The 25,376-nt window shown below is 36.4% G+C and overlaps 1 protein-coding gene across 1 annotated transcript in view; it reads left to right on the top strand.

Moving 5' to 3' along the window:
• The window catches only part of LOC149925659 (uncharacterized), a 113,917-nt gene that overhangs the window by 75,571 nt on the left and 12,970 nt on the right, over nucleotides 1–25,376 (top strand). Inside the window, exons 3-5 of the mRNA XM_090160272.1 lie at nucleotides 571–627; nucleotides 2,643–2,907; nucleotides 16,060–16,209. Coding sequence (XP_090016398.1) covers nucleotides 571–627; nucleotides 2,643–2,907; nucleotides 16,060–16,209 — 472 coding nt within the window. The remainder of the gene's footprint in view (nucleotides 1–570; nucleotides 628–2,642; nucleotides 2,908–16,059; nucleotides 16,210–25,376) is intronic.

Genomic DNA, 25,376 nt, shown 5'->3' with positions numbered 1-25,376 from the left:
ATTAACAAAACTAGTTTTGACGGTAAGTGATTAAATACTTACCGATTTATTAAAAAAAACTACTTCTAACATTATTTTAAGCGATGTTTTATGTAAAAAATTGTAAACAAAAGAAACGCCAAAAACAATTTTCGAGTTTTTGGGATAATTTAAACTTTTTACGTTTCCGACTGCTGGCGCCATCTGGTAAGGATCCGGGTATTTAAAATTCGGTTCCTTATGGCGATATCCCCGTGAAAGGATCTTCCTTGTTGAAATCCTAAAAACAGCGTTTAAATCGCGATGGGACAAGAGACAATAGAGAGCTAGGCTATTACCTTTATACGAAAGGCGTTGATCGTTCTATAAATAGTGATTACCTGACCGCTATACGAAGTGACCCGCCGAAGTAAAAGCGAAAAAAATCCAGAAATTTCGGAATCGATTCTCTGGTTATCGGAGAAGCGTTTTAGCTCGAAGAAGATTGCTCGTTCCATGGATCATTTTTATGCCCAAGAACGCGGTCCTTTCTTAGCTTGAGAAGTTTTTCTGACGACAATTTCTTGTTCATCTCTCTTCTTTTCGTTGCAGAGATTTTGGAAGAATGGGAGACGAATGCCGCCAAGAGAGAGACCACGTCCGTGTCAGGTAAACAACAAAACTAGCATTTCCAAAGGGAGGCTGAAGGAGGGGGACGCGGTGAAGGCTGCGTTACTCAGGGGTTACTAGTGCCCGGAAAAGGAACTCGGCCGTTTCCAGTCTAGTTTTTCGCGGCGATAAGAAACGGGAAACACAATAGATCCATCAACAAACCGACTCCATCTATTTCACTCTTCCTGGAAACTGCGCTAGATGGCGCACCCCGTACAATCCGACGAGAACCAAAGGGCTGTGACCTTAAAGCGAGTGGCTGCTCTAATGTAGAACCTGGATGGTACAATATTTGTCGTTTTCGCCAATTCCTCTAATGTAGTGTATTTGGCCTGTTTGCTTGAGATTTCTCGAGTTTACGAACGGGATTAGGTGCCGTATATTTGCAAGCGGACACTAACAAGAAGACATCCCGAGGTGTTACTCCTCAAATTTTGTTCAAACTCGGGGGTTGAGTAGACTTTCATGTACCTTGAAAGCTCTTAAAGGCAAAAGTTTCAATGACCATTCGTTTGGTCATGGCAACAAAGTTTTTTTCACAACTCATGTTTAAACTTTCTCGACGTAATATAGCATGGAAAAATCACGGATTGTATTTAATTGGTTTAACCCAATATTATCGATTTATCCAATTTTGTTGATTTACCCAATTGTTTTTCCTAAAATTTTAATTTTTTAATCGTGATTTTCTGTGCTTTTTTTACGTAGAGAAAGTTTAAATTTGAGTTGTGAAAAACATTTTTGGTTGCCATGGCAAAACGAACTTTTAATTTTAAGAACTTTTAAGGTACATGAAGGCCTACTCAACCCCCGAGTTTGAAAAAAATTGAAGAGAAACTCAACTACTTTTCTAATAGTTACGAGCTTCTTTGGTCAAACTGAGAAATTGCTGGATCTTCTCGTCGAGTGATAAATTTAAAATATTTTTGCTGCGGCCAACGATAGAGTAATACGGTTAAGTATCCGAGGCGTTTTATTTGGATTTGCCACTTGCTTTAAAATCCACGACGTGGTCCTTGTAGACTTGGAAATACAGTTTTTAATAATGCTTATTAAGCTTAGAAACATACAATATCTAAAATTATAATTTCAATAAGGTTTTTTCAAAGACCGTTTAAGGTTTTTGTTGACGGTTTCGACTTAAGCGCAGCCTAGTTGTCGAGGTGTGAATAATACAAAAGAGTAATTGTATTATAGAAAATAGCTGACCTGGATCTATGTTAAGAACGTAAAATAAAAAATTCCACATATTGATCTAAATTCTGGGGATAAGTAGACCTTTATATAACTTGAAATTTCCCAAAAGTAAAAGTTTCGACGGGCTTTTTAGTTTTGGCATGGCAACCAAAAATGTTTTTGATAACTTAAAACCTATTTTTCCCTATGAAAATTAACATGGAGAAATCTCAGATTTTTAAACATTTTAAAATATTAAAAAATTAGATTATATTAAAAAAATGTACATTGGGTAAATGCGTGTAAATTTTGAAGAAGAAAAAAGCAAATTGAGTAAATACAAGAAAATTTGAGTTATATTATTTAAAATGGGTAAAAATGGGTAAATGCGTATTCATTTCGGTAAATATTAGTAAAATGTGTAAATTAGATAAATGCAAGTAAATTGACAAAATTTTGGTTATGGAAATAAAATTGCTAAATGCCAATAAAGTGGCCAAATTTAGGTTAATGCCATCAAATTAGCAAAATGTTGGTAAATTAGCAAAATGTTGGTAAATTCAAGTAAAGGTACTTACTTATCCCCCGAATTTAAACAAAATCGGTGAGAATCACCTCGGGTCGTTTCCTTGTGAGTGCACTCTATAGTTTAGATCCTCCATGGTTAAAATTTGTGTACGATAAATGGCAAGATATATTTTGGTCAATATGGTGGCATGGTTATAGGAGATTGATAGTTTTTTTGTCAGTCGCGTTTGACATAAAAGGGCTGGTATGGATGCGAAATGGGTATACGGGATTGATTTGAATAACGCTACGTTCTAACCTGGCGACAGAAATCAATAACAACCCTCTGGCGGCGAACAACGTGAAGTGGATGTCTTTGCAAGAAGCGATTCTAGCCAAGGACTATCTGACGGGAAATCAAACTGTCAACAAGACGACGACGAGAGAAGACCTGGACGGCCAGGACACGGACGAACAGTCGAGACATCCTTCGGGTGCCACCACCAAAAGCGACTCCATGTCCGAACCGGACGAGGACAACAGTTCCAATCACACGTGTCCCAAAATAGAAACTTGGAAAAATTGGCACGGAAGGTAAGATGGATACAACCTTTCTTACGTCTTCAAACACACCTGGAGCATCTTTATCAAATATTACTGATACGAGGTTTTATCGCTGGACATTTTTTTTTGCGTCTTTATGCCTTAGGCCTTTGCAAACACGAAATGTGGGCTACTCTCAACGAAGTATTTGAAAAATGATTTTCGTTGAGACCGTTGCTAACGTGACGTAGGATCTTGTTGAACGCTTTTTTATACGCTTGTTGAAAATTTTGTAAAATATCGTCTGTTGCGGCGTCTGCAGCTAGCCTTACACCGTGCTGCGACGTCACGTGACCGTTGAGCAACGGAAAAACCTGCTCTTACAGCCGATGACTTTGTTGCTCAATGGACGGGCAACGTGACATCAAAACCGGAAGTAAAAAAAACCGTTCAGTAAAAAACCGCAGACCGTCGAGCTCAGCGCTGAGCTTTTTTAGAGTTACTGAACGCAGCCCAGGTTTTCCAGTTTCCAGCGTTGCCAACCTTATCGACTAGCTTTATCGTACCAGCAACCGTAAATTATCGTTTTATTGTCAGAATTATCCAACCCTTAAAAACTTTTATATTTTAAAGAATCATTCCCATAAGAACGATATTGTTGCAAATTTTATGTATTATTTTGAGTTTAATTAACAATATATTTATCCTATCCTGAGAAAGATTTATTCATTATTTACTTTGTTCAAAATTGTGCAGAGAAAAAATAGGTGAAAGCGTATAGTGTTATATGCTTTCCAGACTTGTGTGAAAAGTACCTCGATATTAGCTTATTTAGACTGAATTATCATACAATTGACGTTCAATTTATCGTACAAAACGATAATTATCGTACGGGTTGGCAACGCTGCCAGATTCATTGGTTGCTGATTACATCAAAGATAATATAACTACGTACCCTAGATTCTAAATCAAGCACTTTCACGTAAACGCAGGCTCTTACTGAATTCCCGGGGGAAGTCGGAAAAAACTGCCTCCATCGAGCTGGCAGAGCTACCGAAATATAGTTAAAACGTAAAGTTTTAGTGAAAATTGCACCGTGGTTTTTGACTCGCGGTTTTCAAGATACCAGATATTTTTGCGTTATATTGTTTTAAAACAATAATGGATCATGCCTGTAGCTCTAAAAAATTTTCTAAACGAAAGAAAACTAAAGGTAAATAATAAAATCTTGGGTTATCTATTGAAATTCCTTATTTCTCACCCTGCTATGGAGCCCGATTTTTCCGACTTCCGGCGCGAACTCAGTAAAAGCCTCACGAGAATCTAGGGTACGTAGTTATATTATCTTTGATTACATTTACATGAAATTCATGTATGTCTAGGTATAGTTTTTTTGGGTAATTTATATGCTAGGTTAAGGTTAGTTACTATATAAACTAAATGTTTTTCTTAAAAAAAACCTTACTATATAAAAAGAACTAGGAATAATTACGACGTTTAGTCACACTAGATGAAGTATAAAAATTTATAATAATTTTTTTCAGAATTATTTCTTAAAAATAATTTTAATAATAAAAACATATAATGGGCTTTATATTTTGAGTACACTTTTAAGAGTCGAGAAATATCCGGTTTAGATTCAAGCCAGTGAAACGAGAGCCATATTTCATTTGAAAATGTAATTAAAAGTCCATTTATTTTAGTGTGGCGGGAGCCAGTCAGGCCAATCAAGTTGATGAAAGTGAACTTGAAGGCTATTACATTTTACGGTGCAGTTTCCCCAAAACTATAAACAGCCTAACTTTATAGGCAAGCTGATGTCGTTATACGCGAGAACTATAATAAAACGTGGTTGGTTTAATCACGGCCAGCCTCGGACGTTATTAATAAAATACGCTTTATCAATAAGACCGTTAAAGTTTATTTTTATATTTTTAGTTGACGCCAATTAAAGCTAAACATTAAAAAGGTACTTTTAGTTGTAATAAAGTGACGTCATATCCTTAATAGTACACTAGCGTTTTCTATTCGCTTGGTGGCGTAACGGCGCTAGCTTCTCTGAGGTAGCACCTATTATCTAGCGTCTGCTACAAACAAATTAAAAAGTCATAAGAACGTTTTTTTCTCAAATAATCTTATTAAAATATACCAAATTTATATTAAAATTCAAGTATCATTATTTATAAAGTCCAATTTACGAATAACGATGAGGAAAAACTAATAGCGTCTGCTTTAGCCGCTACCCATCTAGGTTTCAATGGCCAAATAAAGGGGGCGTAGCGATAGTTTTTGGTCACGAATAGTATTGATCGATTTGACAAAACAGTCCCTTATTTTAAAAAGTCTTAAAGCAAGAAAATTTAATTTACTGATGTCCAATTGAATATTATTTGAAATTCTAAGCCTTTGCTTTTTTAAATTAGTTAACTTGGTAAAACAAATATTAACGTAATTAACAAATTTAGTAAGTATATAATACATCCTCAAGACTTAATTCGTCTTTTTAGGGCGCGGCCATCTTTAAATCTTACTATAAATTACCCACAAAAGCTGTCTTACCAATTTTACAAGAAAGTTCCTGTTTTAAAATCCATCGAATTTCCGAAGATTTATAGAAAAATTGTGTTCATTTCTTCTAAAGGGATTTGGTAACGACACGGTATTTGAACTAAAATTATTCTACTCAATTTTATAATAATCAGCTAGGCTAATACCCAAGGAACCACCTTAGACCTAAGTCATCAAGCGACTTTTAAAGCTAATAATTCAGGGGGCTGGGTCTCAACAAGTTTTTATTACAATAAGAAATATTTTTGCTCCGAATATGATGATGATGTCGCTTTTATTTAATAACGGAACGTGACGCGTGCTCGGTATAGCACCTGTTAATTGGAACGCTCCGTTATTATAGAAGCTGGAAAGCTCCCTAGTGTTGTGTAGCGCCATCTGCATCATAAAACTTTTTCTTATTAACGTGGTTCTTCAACCGTTAGGTCTTCTAGGCGAAAACATAACGAGTAAAACCCCCAAGCGGGTTTTTCAAAAAGTTAAATGTTGAGACAAACCAACAATTTATATTAAAGAGTAATTATTCTTCACCGCCTTAATTTTGTTATTAAACGAAGCGCGTACTTTTAAAATACAGAAATATAAAGTTTCGTTGCTTTCCGTTTCGTAGTTAATTAGAAGTAATTAGTAGAACGGCCAAACAATTTGAACTTTAGCGTGGTGATTGACGTCATTGACTACACGTTATTTCTCAATGGCCGCTTTCCCCAACATAGAGTTTAGGCTTGGATACAAAATGTAGGTGCTACTGATTCCGTGGCCGAATCAGAAAAATATCCTATAGAACCATTTAAATTATTTAAATATGTGTCCTTAAATTTGGGGAAACAATTTTCTTTGAAGAAGCTAAAATTAATGTAGTAAATTACATGCCAAATTTATTATAACCCAACAGGTGGCACTTTCCTACGCCATATTTTTTGTCAGTCTTGGTTTTTGAAAGTTGAAACCTTGCCGTTGCCAAGGCAACGGAATGAAGATACGAGATAACCTATTGGCCAGAATTGTCGAACTGAAGTGTCAAAAATGAATAGTTGATTTTCTAAAATAAAAAGTGGTCTTGCCCAACTTATTAAAATATTGCACATACGTCACAAGACCCAGCTTTATTAGTATATTCTTCGCGCGAGCGTTTTGCACGCGCGCTAGAAAAATATATTCCTCGAGACTGTAGCGCGCGCTCGCAGACTTCTAAAAGTAAGAGACTGTGACCATCTATAGGAGCAACAAACACAACACCCCACACAAGGAGAACGCAACCCGTCAAAAGTCGTGGATTTTCTTGTGTACATTTTTCATTGGCTAGACGCTTTAGCGCCTGCTGCCGTCGGAAGGGGAAAATTCGGAAATTGTCGTTCCCCCCCCCCCCCGCCCGTAAAACGTTCAGCGGAAAGGCCCGTGACGCTCGTCCAATGAAATTCGTACACAACCCTTCGTTAGCGTGTTTAAAGGCTAGCTGCGTTCTCCTTGTGTTTGTTGCTCCTAGGTGACCATGGACCAAGAATCAAAAGGCTTTAAAAAACACGTGTTAATACTGGGAATAGGAAAATCACGGCTAATTTTAGTTCAATGTGGACAAACTTGTCGTCGCTGAAATCAATTTCCGGCGTAGTTTCGTAGACAAGCTGGAGCGTTCACGTTCAATTTTGATAAAAGGCGACGTTGTTGCCGGTTAAATGATTAGGCTTAGTAAGTTTCAGACCTTTTATTTTGTAAATTGGTTCTTTCAAAGTTTAAGAAATGGTATTTAACCATTGTGTTAAGTAAAATTAACCAGTAAGCCGCGTATGGCTGAGGTTTTTTAATCAAATTCACTGGAATCCATTTCATTTCTAAACTTCAAAAATTTAATGAACTAAGCCTAACCTAACTTTATCGCACTTACCTACGCCTAAGCCTCGACTAAGATTATAAGAATTCTTGAGGCACTTCAAAGCGGCTGATGTACCTCAGTAAGCCTTCCGATTTAGGCCACGCCTATCGTGTCAAAATATCGGGAACAGTGAGTCCCCTCAGATTCTTGGTCCATGCTGTGACGTAGGAGCTTTGTTTTTCTCTTAGTATAATCTTCTGTCTCTTCAGATAAATGGTGTAGCTTCTCTTTTAAAGGAAAAGTCCAGGTTGGGTAAAACTTTGGTCTATTTGAAAGATCATGTTTAAATATACTCAAAAATATCAGTCGTAAAATTGTATCTTTTTTTAATGACGAGAAATTAATTTTTAAACGAGCGAAATTTACCGCCAAGCGAGCTGCCATTTTCTTTCGCCTTCCCTCCGCAGACCGCACGCGCACGCGGAACAAGCGCGCGCGGGGAACAGAGCGCTGTTAAAGCCTGTTACAGCGCGTGATTAAAGTCCTAAAACGTCACCCCGAAACAAAAAATGGCAGATCGCTTGGCGGTAAATTTCGCTCGTTTAAAAATGAATTTCTCGTCATTTAAAAAAGATACAATTTTATGACTGATATTTTTGAGTTTATTTAAACATGATCTTTCAAGTAGACCCAAGTTTTACCCAACCTGGACTTTTCCTTTAAGCGTTTATAACAGCCTATTGAAATCCAGGGATAAATTGCATTTAAGATATGTAAAACGCTATAAAATACGCATTAGTATTCAAACTTCGTAGTCAATGTCTCCAAGTTGCTTCTAAAACCCACCCTTTGTGTCGGCATTGTCCCACTAGGATTCTAGGAATCTAATCGATTGGTAGACATTCATTAAGAGACTAGGATAGTCGGCGTCAATTTATTGCCGTGCTAAAACCCAAACAGGAAGCGTTCTACTATTTTGCCTAAAATAAATCGAAATCATAGGAAACACGCGAATGAAGAGGGAAACAGTGGAGACGCACCAAAGAAAAAACAAATATGGAAAAACAAGTTGGAAAAGGACGAAATATAGTCCGGTGCTTAAAATTGAGCTTACATTGAAAATCAAAAATTAACATTTCATTTCAATTTAAAGTTTAAAATACCAATTAAGGGCCTGGTGCAGAGACGTATTAGTGATTCCTGTTAATCGGCGACGCTGTTATTTTTCAGAATTTTTATACCAAAGTCACGGACCAATAGGAGAGCTATCACGTGGTTATGGTTGGCTTGCATTTTGACGATGAAATCCAGGCTCTTCTAGTTAATAATTTTCTTACTCTAATTTTATTATTAGGTTTTAGAATTATTATAGTTAAGTCCGTTATTTTATTAAAATATATTTATTTAATATAGCCACGAAGGGAAAGCAAATCAGTTTCTAAAGAATGAGAGGTTATCCAAAATATTTTTTAAAGCAATAAAATAGTGCATGAAAATTAGTTTCTTCTGATTATATAATTTTCTTACTCTTATTATTTATTAAATTGGTTGCATTTACTACACAGTTTAATGGTTTTATTATTTTCCGAAACCACGCCCCCTTTCTGTTAATTTAGCGAGGAATCGCTATTTTGCGATTCTTAAAACCGTCTCTGCACCGGGCCCTTAACGTTTAAAATACCAATTTAATTATTTGACTTCATTAAATTGAGGCAACTAAACGTCATTTGGGAATTTTGGTCGCTGTTTCCCTTAGCACTTACAAATTTAAAAGTAAAACGATTAGAATTATACACCAATTAAGTTTTACAAATTCCAAAAATTGTTTTGAAAAAGGAAGTCTTCTAAATTATTGCAGCCTGAAAAGAATTATTTTTATTTTTTGTTTGGCAAGCGTACGACTTAAGTAGTATAGTTTTCATTTTTTAAATTTATATTTAAAAAAGGAAAAACCTTCAAATTAATAATTAAGTTCATTCTTTAAGACAAGTTGTACGATTTAGAATTTATCCAAAAGTACTTAATAAATTACTTACAGTTACAAATTTGTTGCCAAAATAATATTTAAATATATTTTTTCTTTGTTAAAGTCCGGCGTTTAATTTGGCAAAGCATAAAGAATTAGGAAATAAATTTGTTTAAATTTCTATCATAATTTACGAAGCCTCCTACAATGAAATCTCTTATCGAACATACGCTCAAATAACTTAACTTAAGAGCATAAGTAGATAATAAACACTATCACTTTAAACTTAAACAATAGAGTATAGAAAATGTATTTTGTCTTAAAAAGGATAACATGTTATACGTTATTCTCCCTAGAGGGCGCTACAGTATAGGAACTGTGGAGTAGGTACATGAAAGTAAGTGAGCTCACTCGCTGAGGCGTGCTAAAAGCTACTAGTCGTTCTAAACAATAAAGTCATATTTTATCTAAAGCCATCGCCGTTAATTTCCTAAATATAACACTATGCTACGTTGTTATCTCTTTATTGTCAATCACCTTCTGTTAATGTAATATTATTCTACTATGGTTTTACAGTTATAATTAACAGCATAAGTGGAAAATAAACATAAGTATGGCACTTCCTATTCACCTAATACAAATGTTTTAATGATAGTCGGTTTAAGAAAGCTACATTTTATAATGGACAAAACCACGATAAAATCTACAGAGCCGGTAAACGATTTTCAATACATACGGAAGAAACAAGACTGAAGAATGAAGACGAAAAATATTTTTCTTTCAAAATACGACACGCGTCGCGAGGCTGACAAAAGTTTTATAAGCCAAGAAAATAGAGAAAACTGATGCTTAACTAGTACTGTTATTATAACTATAACCTACAGCTCCCGTCCATAATGTGACCGAGTCGATGATGGGAAAAACAGTGGGGAAAAGAAGTTGAGGTGTGTCAGGGCATTTGAGTTTTCCCCTCTTACCAAAAACAAATTCGTGGAACCGATGACAAAATATAGGCGTAACGCTAAACGGGAGAACTATCTTTCATACCCATTGAACTGGTACTTTTCCACTGTTTCACAATGTGTTTCAAAAATTGGCGTCAACCAGGCGACGGTCATGTGGTTTGGTTAATTATGGCTGTACGCAGAGACGATAGAAAGAGGTAAATTCCAATGATCACCTTCTCTTGGTTCCCCGCGATATTCTCTTTCTGTTGTTAGAGGCTAAAAAGGGGGGAAGGAAGTGTTTCTTTGCCCCCTCCATTTACGCGCTCCCTTAACGCTGCGCGATGAACAGCCGAACCACAGCACGACAGCATCTTTTCCATTGAAGTCGCTGTAGCTCCCTTCCATTTACGCCTCCCCTAAAACTCTACAGCGATGCGACGGACGGACAACACCACAGGCATCTTTTCCATTGAAGTCGCTCAATAACGCTTACTTTTGGAAAATAATGATGAATTGTAAAATCGGATGATAAAAATAACTATTATAAACACTGACTCCATTTCAGAAGTTAGTTTTTTTTAATTTCCAACTTAAACGCGTGTACGCTCGTATTTCTCGCCATCAAACTAACCAACTATTTTGCAAACGGAAAGAGTAGGAAGGGAGGAGTTTCCGAACAGGAAACCCCCTATTTCGCAATTAACCGAATTCGTACTGTGCCATACTTATGTTTATTATCAACTTATGTTAAGATGGATAAAATACGCGAATAAGTAGAATTGTCCATGATAAAAAATGATAAAAAAGCTAAACCCTAAACAAATTTGAAGAAATTTAAAAACTTACCAATAGCTCGTTAACTAATTTAACTTAAAACTAACTAAATGATAACATACCCGGTGCGTCCGAATTCCCTGTCTTTTGGTTAAACCTTGGCTCAATTGGAAGTGGCTAAAACTTGACTTGACCGGAAGTGGCTAAAATCTAGATCGCGTCCGAATTCGTTTTTTCGACTTAAAAGGCGACAAAATTATAGACAGCATCGACGCAGTCTATTTCTTGGCTATTTATCATGGCGCCCGCATCCTCGCCAAACTCACTTTCGTAAAATTCTGCTTTCATTATGAATAAGTACTCATCTTTTAAATGTAAGACATAAACAGTTTAATAATTAAAATTATTAATTAAAATTATTAGTAATATTTATTTAATTGATTATTTCAAGTAGTATAATATGCGCATTTGAATATTTTCTGTGTGCTTTAAGCAGGATGGTGTCTTAAAGGAGAACTGTCAACAAAACCAAAATTTACGAAGTTTTTTACAGAAAGAATGAAAATTTATTAATAATAATGTAACTGAAATTTTATAGTTATTGGAAAAGTATTTAAAAAGTTACGCTTTATTTTCCGCAACCTACATCAAACGGCTTCAAAAATGTCAGAAATCTTGGTTGAACCTACGTGCAGCGCCAAAAGAATGAAGCGGCAAAAATTTGAGAAAGGGTGGCGTGTAAGGCGTATTAAAAACACGATTAACTACAATCTACCAATATAATTAGTTTAAAAAGCCAAGGAGAATGTCGTAGCAGACGACATTTCCGACCGAAAAACGATAAAACCGGGGAAAATAATATTTCGTTCACGAGATGGCGCTGCAGGTAGGTTCAACCAAGCGGTTCTGAGATTCTCGAGTCTGGGGTGGATAAAACACGAAATTTGGTTGCTTATAATAAATCAAATACTGGAAATATTAACATGAAATTTTTTGTATAACCATTTTCGGACGTCCTCTATCCATTTAAATGGTTTTTAACCAATTTTAGGGTGGTGACAGTTCTCCTTTAACAAAATAGTCGACCTAACTGTCCGGATATTTAGACAGCCTGGGAAAAAAGCCGACTTCCAAGTCGGATCAAAATTCAGACGCACCGGGCTTGATAGTGGCTTGGGAGTTTGCGTAAAGTTTCTCAAATACATTGAAGAATTAGATTCGGAATGCGTTTGGTAATTAAGGTATATATATATATATATATATATATATTGATTCAAAACAATACACAAGTATCAGCAAGTTGTACCACATAAAGCAAATAACAAGGTCAAGGGGGCGATTCTGTAAAAAATCGAATGGGAATTCGATCTCGATACCCTATACCATGTCGAGATCGACTTCCATAATTTACATTGATTTATGCTTATTCGAAATCTTTACCGAATACCACTCGTCGAGATCTCGAAGTTCGAAATCTAGTTTTCGATTGAAAATTGGATTTCGAATATTTACAGAATAGGCCCCCAAAATAAAAGACTACGTTAAGAATTAACAGTGTCAATAAGATCTTACAAGTTAGAGTCATATCAGAAAGACAAAATCAAAGTCGAACTATATTATATTATATGTTATAGTTAAGTGTTGACTGTTTTTGTACAATATACGATATAAAAAAATTAAAAAAACCCGAATAAATTAAATTGCACAACACTAGTTAAGACAATATAAATATATATATACTGGCGCAGTTTGCATTCTTAAGGATATTTAGTCTTTTTGTTAGTATCGTCCAAGCTAGATTTGTCACAGTCGTATGCCCTGTTCGATGACACAATACCGCTTAAATAGTCTTTACATACTATACAGGTATCAACATGAACTAGATAAAATTGATATGATGAGGTAGTTAAAGATATCATTAAAAAGGAGAATAGAATTCAAATCTTTGGCTAACTATAAGTACCAAAATAAAATAAAATTTGTGTAGTTAGGTTTGGCTAGTTGGATTCTGTTAACCGATCTATGGAATAGACCTTTGGACGGAACATCCTGTTTGTGACGTTTTGAACCACGTGACCGCCATTGAAATATACAGGCGGAAGTAAGGAACCGGAAGTTCCGTCCAAATGCTGAGTTGCCAGGTAAAAATGTTAATTTTCGGCCCCCAACTTTCAACATTGGTCTATTCCTAGCTCGTTTGATTCTAACTTAGTTAATAAACCAGCTGTTTAATTCGAGTAAAATCGATAACTTATAAGTAAAGAAAATGTGGAAATATGTATTAATAAATATCTAAACAAAAAATCTAGCGCTATCGGCACCCGCCCAGACACTCATTTTCGATTCTTCGTACCCCCCCCCCCCCCCCACCACAAGAAAAAACCTTCCGCCGCCGTTGTTAACGCCACATAAAACGGACGTTGTATCTAAAAATCTAAGTTGAAGCCCCTCTAAATATTGTACCGCTTAAGTGGGAGAGGGACTGGGCATTCCAAAACCTAATTTTAAGTGCTCTCCAAACGTAAATGATTCTTTATACGTTAAATATATGTTGACTAACCATTGGATAACGCAGTCAGGTGATAAGGGTTTAGCCCAGCTGGCTACCTCTTCAATCACCAGTCGTGGAAATAAGAAAAAGTTTAGAAATATCATAAGTAACATAACAATAAGTATGACACTTGCTTTGGTTTCAATGCTAATTTCCTGAGCTAACCTTTTTTCGCCACTGATATTACCGCCGAGCTCTAACTTGTACTTGCACTGTAGCGCGTTATCGTCCTTGGTTGTAGTACATTTAGTCTCTTGCATATTTAGACACTAGGTGACTCTGTGCTGAGAACTAAACCGTGATTGCGCAGTAGCTCTGCAAATCAGTTCCGTGAATTGACATAATTTTTCTTATTATGTTACTTATGTTAATATGAAATTAGTCTCGTATAACGCCAGACATCTTAGAAAAGCCTTTTTGAACCGCGTTTATTAGTCTGGCGCCTTGCTTAGATGGCGTACAGCGGCGAAATAAATAGAATCCCGTCTCGAAAACCTTAATACGAAGCGGTAATGGGCCTTGCATCATTACATAATAAAACCGGAAACAAGTACCGGAAATGTCGTTACGCCACTCTGGAATGGAGAACAATTACGAAACCGGAAACGTCGCGATTGTTAAGGGGAAGCGGACAAGAATTAGATACCACCCGTATTTTCTCCTGATACTAATGACATTAAACATTTGGTATTACACAGAGCACCCGGCTAAAGCTAATATAATTTTAATGAGTTGTACAAATTCACAGACAGATAGTAGACACTATTAACTACCCTTTAGCTTTTCGGGGTATCGGATAATTATTTTAGGGTTTTTCTGATTTAGCACAAGCGAGTTATTTCCACAAATTGTAGCCATTTTTCTTACCTTTTCACTAAATAAATAAAAAATAGTTGATTTTATAAAAAAAAGTAATCTTGCCCAACTTTTAAAATGTTGCTCTTACGGCACAAGACACAGCTTAATTAGTATATTCTTCGCACGAGCGTTTTGCACGCGCGCTAGAAAAAAACCTATATGCCTCTGGCGACTGTAGCGCGCGCTCGTAGACTTGTAAAAGTAAGAGACTGTGACGTAAGAGCAACATTTAAACAAGAAGACTACGTTACTTTATAAAAAGAACTATTGGTAGATCGATCTACCAGGGTTGAAAAAAAGCCGGCTTTTTTTGAAAAAATCCAGACCAGTGGTTTTAATTGGCTATAACCGGTTTTCTACGGTTATAACCCGCTAAAATATAAACAGTACCTTTTACTTATGTAAGTAGAAATTGTCTACACAAATAAAGCGAAATAACTGTATAAAATAACTTAATTCTTTTGATTTACTCGGGATATTCCCCCTAGTTTTTGTGTATGACGCACCAACACGCGACAGAAGTGAGGCAGCGAACTTTGGAACCTACCGAAAAACTGGTAAAAGTAAACCGGTGTCTAAATATGAAACAAAAAATAAACTAAATTTCTAAATAAAAACTATTAATTTAATAAAATTTTCATATTGTAATTTAAAAAAAAAAGCCACAAAAATCTGGATTTTTTCCAGTGGCTATAACCGGATTTAACCAGGTGGCTATATCCGGTATGGCTGGTTCTATGCCAACACTGAGATCTACATGGAAATGAAAACTGTGCCGGTTCCAAATTCTTCCTCGCGTAAATTTGTTCTTGACCTAATCTATACTTCTAAAAGTTAGCAGAACTTTCCACTAAATCTCCGGAGATAGTTTATTAAAGCTCACATTGTTTAGAAGTTTTCTGAAAGTACATCGACCAAGATTAGTGTCCTATCCAATATACAGGGTGTTTCAAAACGTTATGCAAAAATGTTAAGTTGTTGTAGTGGGAAAGTTGAGAAGTATGCCTGTTTTTTCCCCATTTTCCTACGATGAGTTAAAAGAGCGCCAGAGAGCTTCAAAGTGTGGCCTACTAGCCCCTGTAACTAGGCTGCTTACAAGCGCAAAACCAAGCAGCAGGGACTTTAAATACTGTTTGAGTTAACTTTTTTACGCTGGTTACCTCGATTTGTTTACAAAGTCCTTTTTTACCTATCGCACGAACCCAAACCTTAATGTTCGCGTTTCCCTGCTGCTTGGTTTTGCGCTTGTTGCAGCCTACTTCCAGGGGCTAGTAGGCCACACTTTGAAGCTCTCTAGCGCTCTTTTAACTCATCGTAGGAAAATAGGGGGAAAAACAGGCATACTTCTCAACTAACCCCCTACAACTCCTTCATAATTTTTGCATCACCGTTTGGAATACCCTGTATAATACACAGAAAATCTGTTCAAACTAATATATTAAATAATGATTACATTTAATTAAGATTCTATTTAATTCAATTTAGGCGTACTGATAAAAGTAAAATATCCGTTAATTATACAATAAAAATGCAATTAATTGTATAAAAATCTATCAAATTAAAAAAATCCGATTTAAATAAAAAAAAATGATTTGTTTGATTTTTATGAAAAAAATGTATTAAAAATTGTGCATAACCTTTTGATACACCCTGTATACGAACGACGTTAATTTTAGAAAGTGCAATAGAGATTAATGGAGTTTTTCTCGTGTCGAATCTTTGTCAGATTAAAGAACGACGACGAACCGATCCGTCCGTTATTCGGGATGAACACCAGCAGTTCGGCGGGAGAGCAGAAGAGCGACATCGAGAGCCACGCGGACACCCCCTTCTCGGACGTCTTCAGCGATTCCGAAGAAGGATCCGAATCTTTAAGGTAAGCCCTCATCAATCTTTCTCAGACCAGAATTGCCTTCGAGATCGTCTTTGGACCTGCCTCGCGTCGTCACCGAAACGTGCTTGGAACGCTGTCGCGTATAACTTCGTCTCAGGGGTCAAATATCATTGGGGTCTTCCTCTTCTTGTGGAATGAAGTTATTATACCCAAGTCCACCGACGTTATTAGTATGGGCCGAGGGGGGTGACTTTTCAACGAGAGTTTGTTAACTTTATTTTCGTCGTAAATTGGAAAGAGGCAAATTTTTATAAAATATCATTGGGTTTATATTACCATAAGTCTATAAATTTGGTTAGTTAGTCCAAATAATTAATATAATGATTTAGAATTGACATCATACCCAAAATCAGAAGCGCCTCTAGAGTGAAAAATACCTATGTTAAAAAGCAAGTGGCGTCTCTATCATTGCCACCTTTATTATGATAAGGCCCCTTTTATTAAAGATGGCCATGAATCTATACGATATTCTTCGGAAAACGCGACTTTATTGGAGAGCGTGGTGCCATCTATGTATGTCAAAGGAAGCTAAAAATTAAAATAACCAAATGATAAAGTCGTCAGAGAGCCATTGTAGAGCATTATAGTTAGACAACTTACACTTAACCTAAATTATATATACCATGTAAAAATATTGTTCATAATTGCTGTAATTTATGTTATTGAGCAATTTATAAACGATCCAATCAACGCGAGGGGTACCTATAAGTACCGCCTTTTTTATTCCGACGCTAGCGACATCTATGGGAAAAAAAAGATACTTCACGTCGAGCCACCGCTTAAAAACCAATGAACACACGCGTATTCCGAGCCTCATTTAGGCCTAATGACTTCATATGAAATGTACTAAAAGTGTGTGGTCATTTACCACGTGGAAATGAAAAATTGTGATGAACTTTGGATATTATCAAGGAGAACAATAAAGATATTAGATAATTTTAGCAATATTTAAAACCGTCGACGCCAAGTTAATAGATTTTCCTAGCGTTTATAAATTTATACTTGCGGAATCGCAGACGTAAATATCTTCTTTAGACGTTTGGCGTTACAAAAGCCACTTAAACAAACGTCTTTCAGATATTCGGGTTTGAATTTTTTCTAAAATTCTCTAATCTTAAAAATGCATACAAACACAACTGTTTAATAGGCGTCTCAATAAAAGCCAATCGGCGAGTCCCCAAGGAGTAATAGCACTGAGAGCGTAAAATCGAAAGCTAGGTTTTATTTACTCCATTTACTTCGACCAGGACGAACACGTGTGCAAAGGCTTGTCTCTTTTGTGAAAGCATGGTGAAAGTGAAACGCAAAATCCATTTTACAAGTCGGATTAAAGTTGGCTTAGTTGGTTGGTTACCGGTTGAATTGGCAACCCTGTTACCACCCAACCGAAAATATTTCAGATCAGTGACTACGTCATGGGAGAAGTGAAAGGAGAGCGGCGTTTATTGAGACGACTATTTCGCTACTACGTCTCGGTTAATTTCGCAACTACGACTGATTTTAATCTCAATTTTAAAACAGTGTAATTACGTCCTAAAATATAATAGCCCTAAAAAATATTAAAATAATGAGAAAAAGTATCCTTTAAATGTAACGGAGTCAGAAAGCATATTGAAATAAAGACGATTTCACTTCCCAGAAATCAAATAAGAAAAAAAATACAAAGAAACGAATTAAAATCCTTAATTAAGACGTTCCTAAAAGAACGCGGGTTAAGGCTAGTTCCCACTTGGCGAATTTTCGAGACGAATAAAATTTTCGCGCAATGAAAAAGACGCGTTTTTTCGGTCGCTGGGGAAGTGGTTCTCACTTTAAAAACGCTGAAAACAACTCGCGCGGGTTTTTAGTAATTTTTTAGGCCTAACAAAATGAACCAAATGGATGTTCCTGTTGATAATTTCAATAAATAAACGATTCTATTCGTGAGATAATTACCTTTACTTCAGTATCTTGGTCAAGTTGGCTGAGCCGCTTTTCTAAAGACCTAGGCTTAATAAGTGACGGACGGGAGCGGAATAGATCGAGGGAACGCGTTTTCTGATTGGCTGAAGCTTTTTATCGCCAAGGTGTGGACGTCAAAAAATAGAACATTCGCTAGATACCGCGGAGACGCGATTTTAGCGGCGAATTTAAAAAAAAATCGCAAATTTTATTCGCGAGCGTCAATTTTCAGCGCGAAAATTGTTTTTTTCGCTAAGTGGGAACTAGGCTTAACAATGACGACTCCCTAAACAATTTAAGCCTGTATATTTAAATTAAACGCTTAACGCTAAGTAGGTTCCCTGTAATGACCTTTTTTCTATAAAATTAGGTACCTTCGAAATAAATATACCCTCTAGCGGATAATTTCGCATTGTCGGCATCCCAGCCATGTAATTAAATTTTGGAGAAAAAAGAACGCTTTAAATGGAAGAGAATCAATTTTACCGCTACAAAGACAGCTATTGTCAGAGCACTTTTGGGGGTAATGGGAACAGTTTCTCTAAAAGACTCCATTTTGTCACCTACTTATAAAAATCACGTCACTTTTTTTCTGCCACGCCCTTTTCGACGATATAAAAGAGGCTTAAAGCGTCAAACAAAGTGGAGTGTCATGATAAAGACAAAATTGCACGTTTTTGAATGAAGATTGACCTTTGTAATTTCGAGCCATAATGGGGTCAGACGTTTAATAGACCTAAAACCGCATTAGCCAGATGATGTGTTAGTTTTGTACTGCCTTTTACTGTTATTATTTTGTTGACGTAGTGGCCTCGATGAACTCATAACGTATAAAATGTCAAACGTTTAGTTCTTCTTGTTATCTGATCTGGAAATAAGTGTTAAATTATTCCCAATTTTGACCATTGATAAAATCTATTTGGCCTATTTTTGATCTACTAGCGCCTGTAGAAGTGTTCTACGCGCAGTACATAAGTGCTCGGAGCGCGGCCTACCACCAGTCTTTATAACGAAATAAGGAGGAAATGAAATAACTAACTATTTTTGAAAAGGCTTACGTTCAGTAGTACATCTTTGATTTAATATTTAAACCGAATGTATCGATCAAATATTCCTCTAATGATTAAAATTGTTTTGGTGATTAGTTGATTAGTTCATTAGTTATATACTCGAGGCTAGTTTTCCACGATCCAAAAATTGTATAACTAAATAACTATAGAAATTAAAACTGATAAACCTAATTTAGTGTTTCTTATTTAAAAACTAAGAGAATAGAAGGATAATAGAATGAATCAAGGTAAAGTCCACAAAAGGACCTCGGAATTTGACATTTTCGCGAAATTTTATTAACCGATTTTAAAATTACGTTTTCCGCGTGATACTACCTTTACATCATGAGGTATAGCAGGCTTATTTACCTGCTTTTATACCCTAACATGGCAGCTAGGAGCAACAAACACAACACCCCACACAAGGAGAACGCAACCCGTCAAAAGTCGTGGAGTTTCTTGCGTACGTTTTTCATTGGCTAGACGCTTTAGCGCCTGCTGCCGTCGGAAGGGGAAAATTTTTGAAATTGTCTTCCCCCCTCCCCCGCCCGTAAAACGTTCAGCGTAAAGGCTCGTGACGCTCATCCAATGAAATTCGTACACAACCCTTCGTTAGCGTGTTTAAAGGCTAGCTGCGTTCTCCTTGTGTTTGTTGTTCCTAGATGGCAGCGTTTTATCACGCGCTAAACCGTTTTTTAAAACATTTAGATTGCGAATTCTCTAAATACGGAACGTTAGCCGGACCAAAATCAAATTAAGGAAGATGAACGCGAGGTGATTTCGCAGCTCATCCTTCAACTTAGCGAAACTGGTTTCCGCCTATTAAATCCTGTCTTCTAATTAACTTAACCTTTTTATCCGTTCTATAGCAAAGGAGATTTCCACGCTTTCGTGATAGCGTCAGTAATGGAGGGATTTTAACAACCAAAGCCTTAATTCGGGACACATATAGCCGCTTACCCTTCCGTTATTAATATTCCCAACACAAATTAAGTCGTTTTCTTTCATCGCCTTTTAATTGGTCGCCTCCCTCTTTTCGCCTTTATCACTCTCAGCTGGAAGAAAAATTTCGTCAGCTTATCTTCCAGCTCTTTTCGGGTGCCTTTGAAGATATTTGCCCAATGGACATTAATATAACTCTTCCTTTTAATAATATAGTATATATGACCCTCAAATCGGGAATTAATTTCTCCTGGGGATTCGCGAAACCTTGTACGGTGGCTTTAATGATAGCATCTTTTTTCATTTTAATATAGAGTCAGTCATTTGCATTTTGAGCCGGAATTTTATTATTGAGATAATTTTATACCGCTTAAATTCCCACGGGGAATCTCTAGCTCTCTACTTTTAAAATAAATGAGGTAATGGAAAAATTCTATATACCCAGTTTAATGGAGTATGGGTAATGGAAAAATTCTATAATGGAGTATGGTAATTTATTTACATAAACATACCCTGTATTTAATGACCAAATGTGGTTAAAAAGGACTGTGGTATGGCGACCTTCAACTACCACCGTTTGACGGGATATTTGTAACAATTTAATTATACGACTGCAAATACATGATTGATGATTTTGCAACTTTTAAAGGCGGATGCACACATAGCCTTCGCGTGCGAAATTTCTCTAGGAAATCGCATCGCGTCGCGTGACTTAAAGGGCAACGCAAGTGGTCATGCAGGGGGGAACTATGTTTTCTTCAACAAGCCATAAGTATGTTTTCCAAGCATGATTTTATACAGCGCGAAAGCCTTTTTCTCCTTGGTGTAGCCACGTGGCGCAATTTCACTCTCATTCGCGAATTTTTCGATTTTCTTCGCTGAGTTAGCTCGCAATCAACGAACCCAGGAATTTAGGCCTAGCTTAATTTATTTATTATTTATTATTTATTTATTATTATTAAAGAACTGGGTTAGTTTCCGAGAGTTGGACTTTGATATTTTCGATTTAACAATGTTTTGGAATAAAATTATTTGTGAATTGAATATTTTTAATAATGGAAGTTGAAACATTAGGCCTTGGACGCGGTAAATCTCTGCCGCTAGCTTCACATTGGAGTAAGAAAATTCAACACCACACACACTCCTATATCCCATCTCCCTTAACAATTTCCCTATCATTATACCCCGACAGAATATTTATCTTTTTTTATTACATTTATTTTGTAGAAGTTTAGGATCCGATTGGTTGGTAAGCACGGAGACTTCACTTTCCTCGGCCATTTTCGCGACTAAAGAATGCATGGATTTTGCGTAAAAACCACGAGAGGCGCATTTATACAAAATAAATTCGGCAAATATGGTTCTGCTTTTTTTTACAGAGGGAAAGGCTATGGCAGATAGCGCATGCGCAGTCGTTCTTTTTATCTATAAGATAATTTACCCCCTGCATGGTCACTTGCGTTGCCCTTTAAATAGAATTGAAGTCATGGCGCATGGGCGCATGCGCGAAAATTCGCAGGCGAAATCGCTGGCGAACCGTATGTGTGTTTGGGCTTTAAATCTAAGTGTAAACTGCAACTTGGGTCAGTTAACTTGCCTAATAATATTTATTAGTTAAAATACGCGAAAGAATGATAAAACTTACGAAATACTCCGATCAATAGGTTTTCGAGGATAAAATTAAAACGCGAAACTCGGACCAAATAGATCATCGAGCCAAAAAACCAATTAAAATGGAATTTAAATAGCCAGAATTTCCCAGCGGTATAGACTGATTTCGGGTTAGAAAAGAAAAGCTAAGCCTAAACATTAAAAATTTCAAAACGCGTCGCGTAGCAACGGAAAGCCGAATATGGGGATATTGGTGGTGAATGAAATGTACGATAAGTTAAAGCATAAGTGTATAATATTGTTCCTAAGTGTGACACTGAGTTTGACTGAGAGCTATTCACAGACTGCATTACGGGCTTCGTCACCGTTTTGCGTCCGCTTGCTAACGCGTCACACGTAGCCTTTGACAGTGCCTCGCTAGGGGTTGATTTTCTTCTTGTGATGACGTCACTACGCTACTAGCTCTCAGGAAAATATACCCCCAAAGTGACAAACTTCAGTAGTGTTCGGCATTCGATTAATTTTTATCCATGAATAAAATAAGCTCGGCGATATTTAAATAATATTTATTTAAATAAACAATAGTTGAATAAAAATTGTAAAATGTTTAAATAATCGTAAGTGAATAAGCCTATTATTTAAATAAAACAAACAATTATTTAAATAAATACCACTTTTATTCAAATAAATGCTTGGTTGCGTAAAAAAAAATTAAATAAGTTAAAATGATATTCTTTTTACCAACGTTTTTTAAATAAATCGGAAAATTTGTGGATAATGAATAAACAATTCCGAGCACTAAACTTATGGAACACTATTATAGACTTATGCCATTAAAGATAATAAAAAAACCACCTATGGACTATAATAGTTAAATTACGTGAAAAGGTAGAAAATCCATAGTAAAAAGTTGGCAAAAAAGCTAAACCCTTTAATAATTTTTAATAATAATAATAATAATAATAATAATAATATTTAATAATATTTATCACCTACTATGAACCCAAATAAAATCGTTGATTTTTTCGATAACAAAACTTCAATTGGTGGATCTTAAAAATCATTTTAGGGTATAAATGCAGGTAAATACGCCTGCTATACCCCACAATGTAAAGGTATCCGTGTCACGCGCAAAAACGTAATTTTAATTCGGTCAATTTCATATATATATATATATATATATATATATATATATATATATATATATATATATATCAAAAGCTTAAAATGATTAAAACAATCAAAACACGTAAGATAGGTTTGAGGCGCCTTATCACGTCTGCAATGTCGCGAGCTCAAACTAAAATCCAACGTCCTCGCTACGAAAGCCTTTTCACCTGCCTGTTTACCGAGTGTCCAAACCTGCTCCGAAAACTAGTAAATCTCTCGTGTCCAGTCGCGCTCCAATCTTCGCCGACATAGACTTCGGCATTTGGCCAAAGTGAGGAGGGGCTCCGTAGCTAGAATAGCCGTTGGAAGTTACCGAGACTCTTCGAAAGTGAGAAACTTTGGTCAAAGAGTAAAGTTCGCTTCCACAAACGTGACAAAGCTATATCCGAAGACGCGGACTTCACCCGAATCTAGCCTTTGATTTTAGTCTCAGCTAACCATCAATGAAGATAAAGCCATCCCTACAAGAACCATTAAATGGGTGAGAGAGAAGAACAAGGTACGAGCGAAGAGCTCGCTCCGCCGGGAAGAAGGCGGCTTAGATAAAAGTGTGGAAAGCGATACCTTTCTTTTAAGCGAAAAGTTACCCCGCGCGCCAGCTGCTACTATCCCCAAATTTCTCTTACCTCCAATCTTGCAAGCGTCGTCGAGGACACGCCGGTATGCTATTTCTTTCGCGGCGTGCTTCGGACAAGATAGGCCTAGGCCTAGGACCTTAAGCCTCGGTCGACGCGAAAAAGAGTTCGTTCCAGAGTTCGCATTGCATTATGGATGAAGAAACCTGCCCATTCGTTTCTATTATTCTTGACGCGTTATTCCCCGGTCTCTTTACAATGGGCTGTTTTTGAGCCGTTTCCCGTAATTCCCTCTAGAGGCGCTGTGGTAATTTAAAACGGGTATAAATCGTTGGCGGGAATAACAAAAAAAAGTGATGATAGCACATACGAAAGCGGCAGGCTATGAAAGTAAAAGAGTCATTGAAACTAAATTTTTATCAAAGAAAACGTGTTTTTACTTCGATTAAGTTTTAAAGTGTTTTTCCTTTATGTTTTAGTAGGAAACGCGGTCGATATTTGGGGTTTCATTTGTGATTCTGATTGTGTCATCTGGGTGGGATCTAAAGGGGAAATCCCGCAATTGGAATTGATCATAAAAAGCAACTTACAATTTGATTCATTCCAAAGAACGATAAAAAACTATAGAAAGAACGATCTAGATTTAACCATAATAATTAAATATTTATATATTTCGAAACCGGGTTTCATTAATGCTATCCAAATTTAAAACAACTTCAGAGCTTAAAATCACTCCAATGATTATTAGGACAACATCGAATGATTAAATCATGATTAGATTAGATTAAAATTAAATCTGTAGCTTTGGCTGTACAATGATTAAAAATGAATAAATCATGATCAAATTTGTAATTGTTATTATTATTGTAATAAAGTGATCTGCCTCTCGGTCTGCACGGTGGTTTTTTTCGCCTGTCCTCGGTTTTTTGAGCAGGTTAAAAAGTGTAGCCCTATGACGTCATTTTACTCCAATTCTATCTTGACGAAAAAAACGAGTTGGAGTAAGAAGGGAGTAGTTAAAGGTTAAAGGTTATTTATATGTTTTGTTTTTAAGATGGTGACCGGTGGTGAGGTCATCAATATATGACTTATTTTTCTTATTTATTTTATAATAATAATTAGCTATAGGCTAATACCCAAGACACCACAAGCAACTTTTAAAGTCATTAAATTTTAACAATTGGATTTTCGTTATTAAAAGGTTGCCATATGTGAAGATGTTTAAAACCCGTCATGTTTTCGTGAAACGAAATTTAAGCAGACGGCAAAGCTAGATTACTCTCTGTACACCTCCTTTCGAGGAGGAGCAAAAAGTGTAACCTTAGAGCTCTGGAACAAGCGAACAAAATTCGGGACAGGGTAAATCTTACCCCGAGAACAGGCGAATAAAACGTTTTAGGGTAAAAAGATTACACTTTTTGTTCTCGGACAGGCGAAAAAAACCACCTATAATGATTAAAAAATTAAAGTTCCAAATTTCCTTCGAAGAAAGACCTTGTCGCCTGTTAGGGAAAAAAACGAAAATAGGGAAATAAACGAGATGGAATAATGATCAGAGAACGCGATAAAAAATAAAGCGCCATCTATACAAACTCCAAAAGAGTCGAGAAGTTGAGCGGTCATTGATTGAAGTCTTTCGGAAACGAGCCGAGGAAATAAGAAGGCCTAATAGAGCTATTACCGAACGGTGACGACCCGCGATACATCTTGGCCCGGGGCCCCAAATTAGGGCTAATAGACTGCGGGAAATACACGCTGTAAGGCCCAGGAGAATGTTAAATGAGCTTTCGAAGAATCTTCGACAAAGCAAATGACCAAGACCGCCTCTGAATTCGATGAAATCGACGAATAGCCAATTAAG

The sequence above is a fragment of the Leiobunum rupestre genome, chromosome 10 (assembly GCF_980474605.1).
Source record: "Leiobunum rupestre chromosome 10, qqLeiRupe1.1.hap1, whole genome shotgun sequence".
NCBI classification, from domain to species: domain Eukaryota; kingdom Metazoa; phylum Arthropoda; class Arachnida; order Opiliones; family Sclerosomatidae; genus Leiobunum; species Leiobunum rupestre.
Note: the sequence above shows the minus strand (reverse complement) of the source record. Positions and strands in the feature narration are given on the sequence as shown.